This window comes from Notolepis coatsorum (genome assembly GCF_963971535.1).
Source record: "Notolepis coatsorum genome assembly, chromosome: 4".
Lineage (NCBI taxonomy): Eukaryota > Metazoa > Chordata > Actinopteri > Aulopiformes > Paralepididae > Notolepis > Notolepis coatsorum.
This window is the reverse complement of record NC_140168.1, coordinates 50,030,240-50,042,877: the sequence shown is the minus strand read 5'-3', so window position 1 is coordinate 50,042,877 and position 12,638 is coordinate 50,030,240. Positions and strand designations below refer to the sequence as shown.

Sequence of the window (12,638 nt, the reverse complement as noted above, 5' to 3'; positions counted from 1 at the left end):
TCTCTGGTCCTCCATGGCTGAGCGTTCTGCTGACTGGGTGGGAGTCTGGTCGGACCTTTCGGTTGAAATAGATCTTAACCCTACTCACCACGTTCACCCGTATTATAATAGAACACTGCTGTTGATCGCAAGCAGTAAAGTGTGATCAACACAGGAAACATGATGTTCACACATGCAGGCATGAGTTTAATATTGGCACAAATGCACAACCCACACCCACAATACATGGACATGCATGCATACAGCATAAAATGAACACACTGCTCTAATTCGCTGCAGTACAAGTTAATGGTCCAAACTATACCCAGTGAGGAAAACTAACGTTTTAACACTTCGTACTGGCCAACCAATTCTGTGTGCATATTTATTTTTGGATCATTGCATTTCATTGGAGTTTCCTCATCTCAAAGGAGATGCCACAGCTTTCTTTTCATCTTCCATCAACATCTGTCTTCTATAGATACTGGATGTTTTGATTATGTTGATTTGAATCGTGAACGGGTATTGCACATCTCACCACCAAGCGTTATTTAATTACTGAATACGGGACTAGTATCCGGAATTAGAACAGCGGCTACTGGCCCGTTTAAGATTATTAAAGTACTCTTGTAATATAGTTATACTGTTTCCCATGAGAAACAAACATAATACGCTAGTAGGTGTTATGATAATCACTGGTTACATCAGTGAGTTTTAGATGACTATTGTATTTATGCATTCAACGCATGGAGACTACTGGGTAGACTTTTGATACCAGGCCCCATGAAAGTGCCAGGAAGGGGAAAATGTATATGCGATTTATTGAGCTCCACAAAATTAAAACTCCCACACAGCCATGTAGCCAAAAGTAAACCCGAGAAATGGTGAATCTATTCTGGAAAAAACACTTGACACACAAAGTTGTAAAACACACAACAAAAACTTGATAGAGGGAACTTAAAAAAAACTAGATTTCTCCTAACTCATCCATTTCTATTTTTCAGACTGAACATCACGGTCGCTTAAAAAATCTTCACTGTACACAACTTGGTTTCTCTTGTCCCTGTATGAGCCTTTGGCACTGTTCTGCACAGCTGTGTGAGAGAGAGAGAGAGGGTAGGTTAATCAGAAATGTGCACTGGTATGCATACACGTGCACACACATCAGATCAGAATCAGAAAGGTCTTTATTGCCAAGTAGTTTTCACATACAAGGAATTTGCTTTGGACGTTATCGGTGTGACATTAGCGGACAGACATTAACAGACAGATAATACAATAAAGAGGTGGAGTAAAATGAAATATGAGCTAAGCTAAGCACAATAGAATAATATAATTATGAAATAAAATAAAATATAGGCCAAGGCTGTACAACTGTAAATAAGAGGTTGAATAAAATTATATGAGATATAAACTAAATTAAATATAGCACAATAGAATATAGTACAATTATAAGTAAACATTTTATGGGAATAGGCCAGGGCTGTACAACTGGGCAGATGTGGTCAATTATATACACCGGATTTGAGGTAACAATACAGTGGGCAAGATCAGTGTCTAAATAAGTAATGCAGTGCTAATATTTACCCAATGAAGCCCAGAGAGATTTTCCCGTGGCTGCATCCAGCATGGGCTGCTTCCTGGCGATGCTCACTTTGATGTGGACATCTCCAGCCGTGCTTCCATTCAACTGCCAAGACAATATTATATTATTAATTATATTATATTTAGAGGGTCATATTTTCTTTGCGGCTGCACTTCCTTACCATTTATCATTGGTGATATGATACGCATCATACTTTGTATGGAAAAAGTCTTCTCCATCTGAGAGACGTGATAAGCACGGTATTTGTTTATCTAAAGATCCTTTCAAATCTAAAAAACTACCACTTTATAATATTACAACTATGTTAGCCTGGGCTTCCGGTCCTTATGGAACCTGATCCAATGAGTTACTTCCGAGCTTGGAAAGACTGCTTTTAGTTTTTGTGCGATATAACAGTGTATCTTAACAATTGGCACTTTTATACAAAATGTTGATACAACGAGGTTAGAGCAGGGTTCGCACAAGGTCCTTGAAGTGCTAGATTTTTTTACAAAAAAAAAGTCAAGGTCTGGAATTCCTTGAAAACAGCTAATTATTTAACAAGTTGTTTAAAAAGGCCATGAAATTCAAATCAACCATTCGCATTGAAAGTTGTTCATCCATGATCAAATTGTTCTGAATCAAGATTTTATTTTTTATTTAAAGTGTAACTAATTGTCGGAAATTGGTTTTAAGCCATAAATATCGGATCCGTTTTTTTTCCTATAAAAAACAGCAATTCAAATTGAATTGTATCCTTTTAAATGCCCTTTTAAAATAAAAAATAATGCTTAGGAAAGTACTTGGAAAAAAAAATATATATATATATTTTGCAATGTCTGTGGGAACCCTGTTAGAGTGAAGTGAGAGGGAGAGAACAGGTGCTGCACCGACCTCCGCTACAGCCTGGTCCGCAGACTCCATCTTCTCAAAGGTGATGAATGCACAGCTAGAGAGAAGAATCAGAAACAATAGTACCACAAGGACACATGGAATATAACAGTCTGTAATGAATAGTTTTTCGTTTTTTTACAGGTTTTTCTTTTAACACACACACTTTAATTAATTAAATACAAATGAATGAATTAATACACACAATAATAAGTGCAAATTAACAACGTCTCCACAGGGCCTTGCTTTTTTGAGTGTTCCGTACTTGCGTGGGTTGTCCATGGAGAGGTCAATGATGTTGCCATGCGCAGTGAAGGCCGAGCGCAGGCTGTCCTCCACGAGGCCAGAGCCGTACACGTAGACCGTGTTCCCCTTACGCACCCCTCTCCGCTCTGGGTACGAGTCTGACCCTGAGAGAGAGAGAGAGAGAGAAGAGCAACAAATTAGAGAAAGGGTTATGTCTTCCTGTTGACCTTGTTGAGATGATTAAACCTGCAGTATGGAACCTTTAGGCTGAACAAGAGAAACCCCTCCCAGCAGAGGTACATGAAACACAGCGTGAAGTTGCTCTTCAGGTCGGGAACAACCAGTGCTGCGAGATCCGTAAAAGGCTAGTGTCTCATATCTAGAGCATAAAATCAGTATGACATCAAATGTAAAACAGTGCCCAAAGTTACCTTGCTTGAAGAAAAGTATTTCTTTCTTATCTGATATGTTTAAACACGGTGCAGTTACCTCTAATGGCCACAGGGTGCCAATCTTCCATAGTACAAGACTGGCATTGGCATTTCATTGGTTTAACAATGAAAGATAGTGAGGACTAATATGGTCCGATTGGATTTTTATGACCGATACGTAGCAGATTGTAAATCTTTTATTTCTGTGCCATTTTACATAGTGTGTGTTGCTTAATAAAAGTGCTGGGGGAACAAGAGAATAGCACCAACAAGGAATTTGATTAAAGAATACAATTCTGTGGCGGCCGGGTAGCACAGCGGACTAAGCGTCTGTCTACCAGCGCAGAGACACTGGTATCGAATCCAGCTGTCAGCGGTGCCTCCGGCTTGGCCGGTCGTCATGCTGGCACAATTGGCAGTGTCAGCGGGAGGGAAGCCGGTGGGTGGTAATCTGGTCGTTGTAAAACAGCGACCCCTACAGGTTGGTCAGGGTGCCTGCACAGCGAGGGAGGGAAATGGTGAAGGTAGTGTGACCTCCCACGCGTTACACTTCACCAATGAGAGTCCTCGCTGCCAGGTGAAAAGAGGTTGCTGGCTGTCTCCTATGTATCGGAGGAAGCATGTGATAGACTTCAGGGCTCCCTAGACCGACCAGTGGGGGGCACATGCGCGCAACGACCAGGAAGGGGAGGAGGGAATTGGCATAAAGACTCAATTGGGATGGGAGGAAAAATACAGAAAAATAGGAGGAGAAAAAGTGGATAAAAAAAATACAATTCTGTTCATTTCTATTTTTAAGTTACACAGTTTTGTCCTTTATTTGTTATGGGAAGTGTTGTAACCCCCTACACACCTACGCTGCTCCAAGATAGGTGTGTCTGAAAAGTTTAACCTGTTTTGTACGTGCGTTGGTACAGTCAGTATCAGCACATTAGCCAATATGGGTGTGAAAAGATTGGATATTGGTATTGGCCTCAAAACCCTATATTGATGGAGCCACCAGTGAAGACGATGCTAATCGCATTGACCAATACTGAATAAGGACTCACGTCCGAAAGGTCCGTCTCGGTCTCTCTCTCGGTCTCGCTCTCGGCTCCGGTCCCTCTCTCGGTCCCGGTCTCGCTCCCTGTCTCGGTCCCTTCCCCTGTCACGGTCTCTATCCCTGTCCCTTTCTCTGTCCCTCTCCCTGTCTCTCTCTCTGTCCCGATCTCTCTCTCTGTCCACCTCCCGGTCTCTTTCTCTGTCTCTGTCCACATCACGGCTGGCAGACATATCACGGCTGGCAGGCATATCACGGCTGGCAGGCATATCACGGCTGGCAGGCATGCCACCACTACCACCGCTGCCACCACCACCTCCTTCTCCCCCACCTCCTCCTTCTCCCCCACCTCCTCCTCCTACACCTGCACCTGAACCTGCACCTCCTCCTCCTCCTCCAACTCCTCCTCCTCCTCCCCCTCCTCCTCCTCCTCCCCCTCCTCCCCCTCCCCCTCCATACTCCTCATCCCGAGCGCGGTCGCCTGGGCTGACGAAGCTGCAGGAGGCACACAGGGAGAGATTTTAGTATCCACCGCTAGACAGAACCACTGTATTAAATAGGACCAAACTCAATGATGTATCAGAGCTTTTAGACATTACCTCTCATACAGAGATTTTCTGTGGGCTCTCTTGGCAGACTAGAAGAAACATGAAAGATGTATATGAGCACCATAATCAGCTGCATTCCCTGTTTGGTCAACAGGTCATTGTGTATGCAGTAATTATATAATGCAAGCCATAAAGTCATAATGCGACTTAAAATTCAGACGGTCTGATTGTTACATTTGTTGTTGACTTTCTCATACCTCAAGTTGTTCCTCATCAGCGGAGACACTCCTCTGGAATGGTAAGAAAGCTGGGACTGGACCTTTCTCTGGGTCCTAATAAGGATAAAGAGAATACAGGATATAAGATAAGATATTCCTTTATTGATCCCCTTGGGGCTTGGGGAAATAAATAAACAACCTAACAATTTTTTTTCTTTTGACAAGGTACATTACTGGGTTCCATTGTTATATGCTTCTTGAAACTACAACAACAGTTATAGACTGTTATAGGCATTACTGAGACTCACAACTGACTTACTCTGAAACAAGTACGTTGTCCACTTGCTTTATTATTACCTACTAAAAGCTTATACACAGTGCAAAATATTTCACCTTGAGTTTTATCTCCAGCATTCGAGACCGTTTAAAGCCTGAGTTCTTATTCTCCGACTTGATGGCTGTTATAGCCCCTGTCTTGATCAGCATCTTGGCCTGCTCTGTAGCTGTTGCTGTGTCAACCACAGGCTGGTCTGACAAAGCTGTGAATGAAGGTGAGCCACAATGTAAGTCATGAACAACCAATCCAGCCTGAGCCTATCCACTGTTTATGAGGCTTGAGGCACCTTGGGGTACAAGTACCGGTACACCTCTTGGACAGGGCGGCACACACATGGACAATATATTGTAGGGTCAGATGCCTTTAAATCAGTTGTGCAAAAATCCCTGGTTGTTTGCATTAGCAACAAGTAAACCATTGTTTGTTTTGATGGTGGCAAGCACACTTACTGCGTTTCAACCCACTCTGGTTGGTCTGACTGGTTGAACTCTGCTTCTTCAAAGCCATCAGAGCCTTTTTCTGGAGGAAGAACAGAACAAACATTACATTACAAACTAAAAAATCTAAAAACAAACTGGTCAGCCTACTGCTTGACCTTACTCCTAGAACCCACCTCACCCCTGCCCACTTTGACAACCTAGGATGGCTTAGAGTAGATGACAGAGTACAGCAACTTGCAATGGGCCTGGTCTACAAGATACACTACACGACCAAGGTACCCATGTACACAAAATACTTCCCAAAGGTCAGTGAATACCACGATCACAACAGCAGAGGGAGCTCCACAAATCATGTTAAACCCAGATTCGGCTCAAACAAGGGACTAAACACGTTTCGCAATTATGCCACATCAATGTGGAACGCCCTACCCAAAGCTGTAAAGGAATGTGAATCCCTACCAACTTTCAAAACCACTCTCAAAGAACACCTACGGGGGACTGCAATTCTAAACTGGCCCCTGTAAATGTCCTAACCCAACCGCGTGAATATTTTCGGCAACCAACTTGTGTTTAGCGTTTCTCTGATTGGCCACTACGCCCATGTGACCGCGGCAGCGCGGAAATAGGCTGTCTATTGCCTCGCGCTGCAGTGCGGAAATATGCTGTCTATTGCCATTCTCTAAGACAAACTCTAACCTTAACCAGCTCCTTAACAGCGCCTAAACTTAACCCTTCTAACCTTAACCAACTCCGAAACAATGCCTAACCTTAACCATAACCAACTCCGAAAGAATATTGCCATTCTCTAAGACAAACTCTAACCTTAACCAGCTCCTTAACAGCGCCTAAACTTAACCCTTCTAACCTTAACCAACTCCGAAACAATGCCTAACCTTAACCTTAACCAACTCCGAAACAATGCTTAAAGTTAACATGCCTAAACTTAACCGGCGAAAGAATGCATGTTAAAAAAAAATAAATAAAAAAATGAAGGGAATCAAACTTGTCACCAACGGACCGCAGGATCCACAGCAAGGCAGCGCCAGCAAGCCAGTTGAGCTAGTTGTCGATGGTAAAAAAGGGGGGATTACTGCTACCTAATGCTGCCGCGACAGAGCGTAGCTGCCGCGTCGCCACAGGGGTGTGGCTAGACGCAAGTTGGGCGTGGCTAGACACAAGTTGGTTGCCTTTAATATTTAGGCAACCCAACCCCCTCCAATGTACAGGTAATGACCAAGTATGGTTGTCAATATTCCAATGTACAGTTTTGCTTACACAGTTGTACAGTGTCCCCCACCCACCCCTCCTACCCAACCGCGTCCCGCCACCCCACCCACCCAACCACCTCCAATGTACAGTTTCCCCCCCCCCCCCCCCACCCCACCTACCCAACCTCTGCAATGTACAGTTTCTACGTCAAATGTATATACTATCTTTTCTGGACTCTTTTTGTATCACAAACAGTACTGTATTTGCAAATCTGGTATGTCATAAATATATAGATGTAGCAGTACTGTATCTGTATGTCGTGTATGTTATGATTAATTGAAAATGGGGGATTGATTGATTGAAAAGTTTATTAACAGATTGCAGAATGGGTACAGTACAGTACAGCTCAATACATACAATTGTTAAGAGGATGCAGACCTGAGAAAGACTTTCGTCTTGTTTCCATCAGGGTCCCCCATTTTCAATTCATCATTTGACACACATGACATACAGATAGACAGTACTGCTACATCTATACATTTATGACATACCAGATTTTCAAATACAGTACTGTTTGTGATACTAAAAAAATCCAGAAGAAGAGTATATACATTTGACATAGAAACTGTGCATTGGGGGAGGTTGGGTAGGTGGGGTGGGGCTGTACATTGGAGGTGGGGGGGGGGGGGGTTGGGTAGGGGGGGGGGGGACTGTACATTGGAATACTGACATACATTTGACATGGAAACTGTACATTGGAGGAGGTTGGGTAGGTGGGGTGGGGTTGGGTGGGGCTGTACATTGGAATACTGACAAAGCCATGCTTGGTCTTTATTGTACAACTGGGTTAGGACATTTGTAGGGGCCAGTTTTGAATTGCAGTCTCCCGTAGGTGTTCTTTGAGAGTGTTTTTGAAGGTGGGTAGTGATTTACATTCCTTTACAGCTTTGGGTAGGGCGTTCCACATTGTTGTGGCATAATTGCTAAACGTGTTTAGTCCCTTGTTTGAGCCGAAAGTCTTTCTCTGGTCTGCATCCCCTTAACAATTGTATGTATTGAACTGTACTGTACTGTACCCATTCTGCAATCTGTTAATAAAGTTTTCAATCAATTCAATCAATCAATTCAATCACAAGGGGACGTGCAAACAATGCCTGAGAGTTGCAGACAGGTGCTTGCTTTGTTATCTAATGATGACAGTAGTAACGTTATTTAATAGTCCGATTTGATCTCTTTTTTTATTTGAGTAGTAGCAGTTAACCTTAGCATTACCTTCTTCTTGAGTTTGGCATATTTCTTCTGCAGGGACTCCTCTTCTTCTGTCAAGGAACTTGGGAACACCACCATGATGTCAACCCCTACTAAACATATTGACGAATGCAATCAAATTAACCAGTGAATACAATTTCAAAAGCTGAAGTTGGAGCTAGCTTAGTCGGTTTGAACAAAACATATTCGTTCATGTGTGTTGGTTCTGTATACTGATCTGTTGATATGAGTCTAGCAACGCATAGCAGCACCATGGAGACAGAACGGTACAGGGAACCAACAATTCGTTAGTTAGTTAAAACAACAACCAACCCAACTAAGTAACGCTGAACAGACAGATTCCAGAATGGCACACAGTCAAATGTATTTAAATATATTTTAACTATGTCAGCAATCATGTAACCACAAAATAAAGTTTCAGTCGCTAACCTTTTCCGAGCTCAACAAAAACATACAGTATGCGCGTGAATATGACGTAGATCAACAAAAACATACAGTATGCGCGTGAATATGACGTTTGCAGTTGTTGTGGGTATGGTTTTTTTGTATTTAAGATAGGAAAAACAAACGATACACTGTATCGATATAATTATATTTAGTTGGCTACTTACTATAAACACTTGATATTAATTAAAATACTCAAACGTTACTTATTAGTTGTTACATTATTCTCTTGTCTTTGTAGAAAATGACCTACTTCCTCTCGTCAAACTAGGCCACTTCCTAAGCGACATTTGTTGGCAACTTTCAGTTTTCACTTGCGGGGAGTGAGTGGAAAGATGGAAATAATAGGTAAGTAACGTCAATACCTTGTTAAATGTCAGAACGTGTTTTATATACTACACAAATAACGGGTGCATAATTTAATTTGATGCTAACGATGTTGATTATTTCAAAGTAACGGACACGCTGCAACTGTTGAGTTTTATGCAACTGGGATGATGGGATGATGTGGCTAGTAGTAGGCTAGCCAGCTTTCTGTCAATCACTGCTCCCCCATTCAAAGCCCATGTACCATACAATATAGCTAGTGATAACATCACCCTCACTGACTCACTGTCACTCACTGATATATCATGGATGTAGTAACACCATGGAATAAGATGACCACCCATGCTACAACAGTGACCTCTCTCTACCTGTAACCTGAATTATTGTGGGCCAAGTCTATTAATTATTGTGAATTGTTGTGGGCTATAGCAAGTCTATTCATGGTACCCTTTGTCTCTTTTCCTTGACCCTGTACAGTCCTGCCCTCTATGGGCCCCTCAGACCTGCCTCTCTCCCTGCTGGAGATGGGCTGCTCTGGCAGGTTTGAGCTTATAACCCATCCCACACTCCATGGCCAGCCCTTACCCCCACAGAGCACGGTCAGTATGGCATGAATGAATGGTATTATACCTGATACGATCCAGTATTCTCTCCATTCCAGTCTGTTATCTCCAGTTGATGGTTTGTTCATATTTTTAGTGGTGGTGGGCAGGTGCCTTTTTTCTTCTTCACGTGCAGTTAATGAGGGGGATGCGGTACCCATTCTCGAACAGCTCCCTGATGATCTCTCCCATACTTGACTTCCATCTTTTCATCTAACAGCTCCCTCATGGGCTCCCTCCTGTCAGTGAGAACCTGGAGACTGAAGTAGAGAAGCGGTTTCTACGTGACCCCGCCTGGCTCCCGGTACACGACACTGATGCTGCCTTCCACAAGTTTCTCAAGTATGTATGGCTCTGCTTCCATACCACTTACTGGTTGTCTGAATTTTAACTATTCCTTAATGACTTCACTTGCCACAATCACTGTTTTTAACTTTGACTGTCTTGTTTTGTTTTTATTGCAATTGCAATATATTTAAGGTGACCTTGGGTGTTCTGAAAGGCGCCTGGCTCCAAATAAAATGTATTATTAGAATAAAGCACAGCTGATGAGAAGACAATATTAGACCATGACATTGAGTAGTAGTTCATCATTTAAGGTCCTTCAGAAATAAGGTATGCAGCGTTATAGAGATATCTATAATATCTCAATATTCTGGGTACATACTTATTTCTCATTCACCCTATAAAATGTATACAAAATAAGAAAAACAAGAAAAGCGAATTAACCGTTAAGAATAACCAATTAATTTAAACAACTGGTTAACCAGCTAACTGGATATCCTTGCACAAAGCATTCCTGAACCCAGTACCGAAGCCATAGTTGTCTTGTTGTCTTCCCTAGGGTGGCTCAGAGAAATATCCATGTGGACTCTCTGCTACATTGTGCCCCATCTGCCCTTCCCTCCGGCCTGTCTGTAATCAGAGATCCAACCACAGGAATGCTGCTGGACTTCACTGAGGTACGGTGGCTCAACGACACACCCTGTTCTATTGAAGAAGATTATTGTACATTTACAAAAGGCACTTTCTGCGTGTTCTGTCCTAGATACACACACACACAATCCCCTACACTTGCTTTTCTTCAGAGAGGTCAGGGCGCAGGGTCGCCTGCAAAGTTTACAGCTGCATTACACCCTCCTGACAGTGCCGGGGATCGAACCAGCAACTTTTCCTCTAGGCATCCTGCCACCCCAAGCTGTGATGTGAATTAAGTGGCGAAGCAAGTAGTCACCCAAGTTAGCTCAGAGGCAGTTGTTCTTGTGGGCAGATACAGTATTTCTCAATTAATATGAGGTTAGTGGCGATACAGTATTTCTCAATGAATATGAGGTTACTGGCGATACAGTATTTCTCAATGAATATGAGGTTAGTGGCTCGGGAGGTAGAGCAGTCGTCTGGTAATCCAGAGGTTCCCGGTTAAATTCCCGCTCCTCCCAGGCAGTGTGTCGAAGTGTCCTTGAGCAAGACACTTAACCCCTAACTGCTCCCGATGAGCAGGTCGGCACCTTGCATGGTTGCCTCCGCTGTCGGTGTGTGAGTGAAGGGGTCAAATGTGAGGAACAAAATTGTAAAGTGCTTTGGATAGAAGCGCTATATAAATGCACCATTTACCATTTATTTACGATTTGAGCTATTTGAATGAATGACTTTTATTTATATAGAACCCTTCACAGCACGAATGCACAGGGTGCTTTACACTACAGCTTAGTATATAAAAACAAAAGCAAAATCAGAAATAAATGACAACAACAACAACAGACAACAGTGAAACCAGATAAAAAAGTAGAATAAAAGAATTTAGATAAAATCATCAGTCACTAATTAAAAAACAAAACTATAGGAACAGTGAGGACAAGAAAGAGTGCCTAATGTATGATCAAAGGCCTGTCTAAACAAATGTGTTTTTAGTTTTTTTTTTTTAAGTTTTCAGAGGGGGCAGTTCACAGGTCCACCAGGAGGTGCTGATCGGCAGATCTGAGTGAGCGGGTGTTGGTGTAGGGATGGATAAGTTCAGTGATGTAGATAGGGGCCTGACCGTGGAGTGCTCTGAAAGTAAAAGTGAGGACTTTGAAGTGAATTCTATAGTGTACCGGGAGCCAGTGCAGGGATACCAGAATGGGAGTGATGTGACATGATTTTTTTGACCTTGTGAGTAGCCTGGCTGCAGCATTTTGGACCATTTGTAGTTTGTCTGTGGATGATTTGGTCAGACAGGTGACAAGTGAGTTGCAGTAGTCAAGCCTAGAGGAAATAAAAGCATGCACGGACAGTTCTAGTTCAGAGTGAGATATGATGGTGCGTAGTTTTGCAATGTTTCTGAGGTGAAAAAAGCGTGCAAGTGTTTTGACATGTTTGTCTAGGTTCATGGCCTGGTCGAAGACAACACCCAGGTTTCTCAGGTGGGGACGTATGTTGTCTTTAACCCATTCTTCGCCAGGCATTGTACCCTTCTTATACCATCCTCTGCTAGCTCTATTTGTCTATGGAGATGTTCACCTACTTTGCAGGGCTATAACTTTTTAAATTGTATTGCTAAATTGACATTACTATGGCCCATTCAACATCGATTAGCTATCGTTCAGGATGTAGGAACGTTTTTCTTTTTCATTCACACATTCATACAAAAATACGGTCTATAGTATAAATATGTTTTTATCATTTTCTGCAGTATTTCATAGAACGTGAGTTATAGCCATAAATGCATATATTACATCATCAAATGCAATTTGATACCGATTGACGGCAGATAAAAAATTTCAACTGTACAAGGTCCCAGACGTTATGACTCATCATGCGCGGTTGACCGGAGGGGGGCGGGGGGGTCGTTTATAATGCAATGACCGACGTTAAATGAATCATGTAGTATGGGTGATATATTGATCATAGCAGTTTGTATGGATAATAATAATCAAAAACGCTGAAACTCACCGCAGCTTCCTCGTAGCGATGAGGGATGATACTGGAGCAAAAAGATCGCTATTATGGGATGTTGATCTATGCGCTCCATTTCCAGGTTGTATAATACTATATACGTCCAAATAATGTTGTTTATCGAGTTATGGCAACGGAT

General features: G+C 42.5%; 2 protein-coding genes across 2 annotated transcripts in view; one reads left to right on the top strand and one right to left on the bottom strand.

The window, feature by feature from the left end:
- Positions 1 to 190: 190 nt before the first annotated feature.
- nelfe (negative elongation factor complex member E) lies at positions 191 to 8,661 on the bottom strand. The gene is made up of 12 exons (XM_084313247.1): positions 8,622 to 8,661; positions 8,196 to 8,284; positions 5,724 to 5,793; positions 5,331 to 5,476; positions 4,977 to 5,051; positions 4,771 to 4,808; positions 4,592 to 4,666; positions 4,182 to 4,393; positions 2,721 to 2,865; positions 2,459 to 2,513; positions 1,567 to 1,669; positions 191 to 1,073 (listed from the first exon to the last, which is right to left on the bottom strand). The coding sequence occupies exons 2-12, from the start codon at positions 8,268 to 8,270 to the stop codon at positions 973 to 975; spliced, it is 1,095 nt and encodes a 364-aa protein (XP_084169373.1). The 5' UTR covers positions 8,271 to 8,284; positions 8,622 to 8,661; the 3' UTR covers positions 191 to 972.
- A 236-nt stretch (positions 8,662 to 8,897) lies between these two features.
- The window catches only part of skic2 (SKI2 subunit of superkiller complex), a 79,993-nt gene continuing 76,252 nt past the window's right edge, over positions 8,898 to 12,638 (top strand). Inside the window, exons 1-4 of the mRNA XM_084313239.1 lie at positions 8,898 to 8,984; positions 9,441 to 9,562; positions 9,786 to 9,907; positions 10,410 to 10,527. Of these exons, the coding sequence (XP_084169365.1) occupies positions 8,972 to 8,984; positions 9,441 to 9,562; positions 9,786 to 9,907; positions 10,410 to 10,527 (375 nt within the window). The 5' untranslated portion in view covers positions 8,898 to 8,971. The remainder of the gene's footprint in view (positions 8,985 to 9,440; positions 9,563 to 9,785; positions 9,908 to 10,409; positions 10,528 to 12,638) is intronic.

Coding starts and splice junctions, on each gene's coding strand:
- nelfe (XM_084313247.1), bottom strand. CDS start 8,270: ATGGTGGTGTTCCCAAGTTCCTTGACAGAAGAAGAGGAGTCCCTGCAG. Junction 5,794..8,195: donor ATGCCAAACTCAAGAAGAAG/GTAATGCTAAGG, acceptor TTCTTCCTCCAG/AAAAAGGCTCTGATGGCTTT. Junction 5,477..5,723: donor CCAGAGTGGGTTGAAACGCA/GTAAGTGTGCTT, acceptor CTTCATTCACAG/CTTTGTCAGACCAGCCTGTG.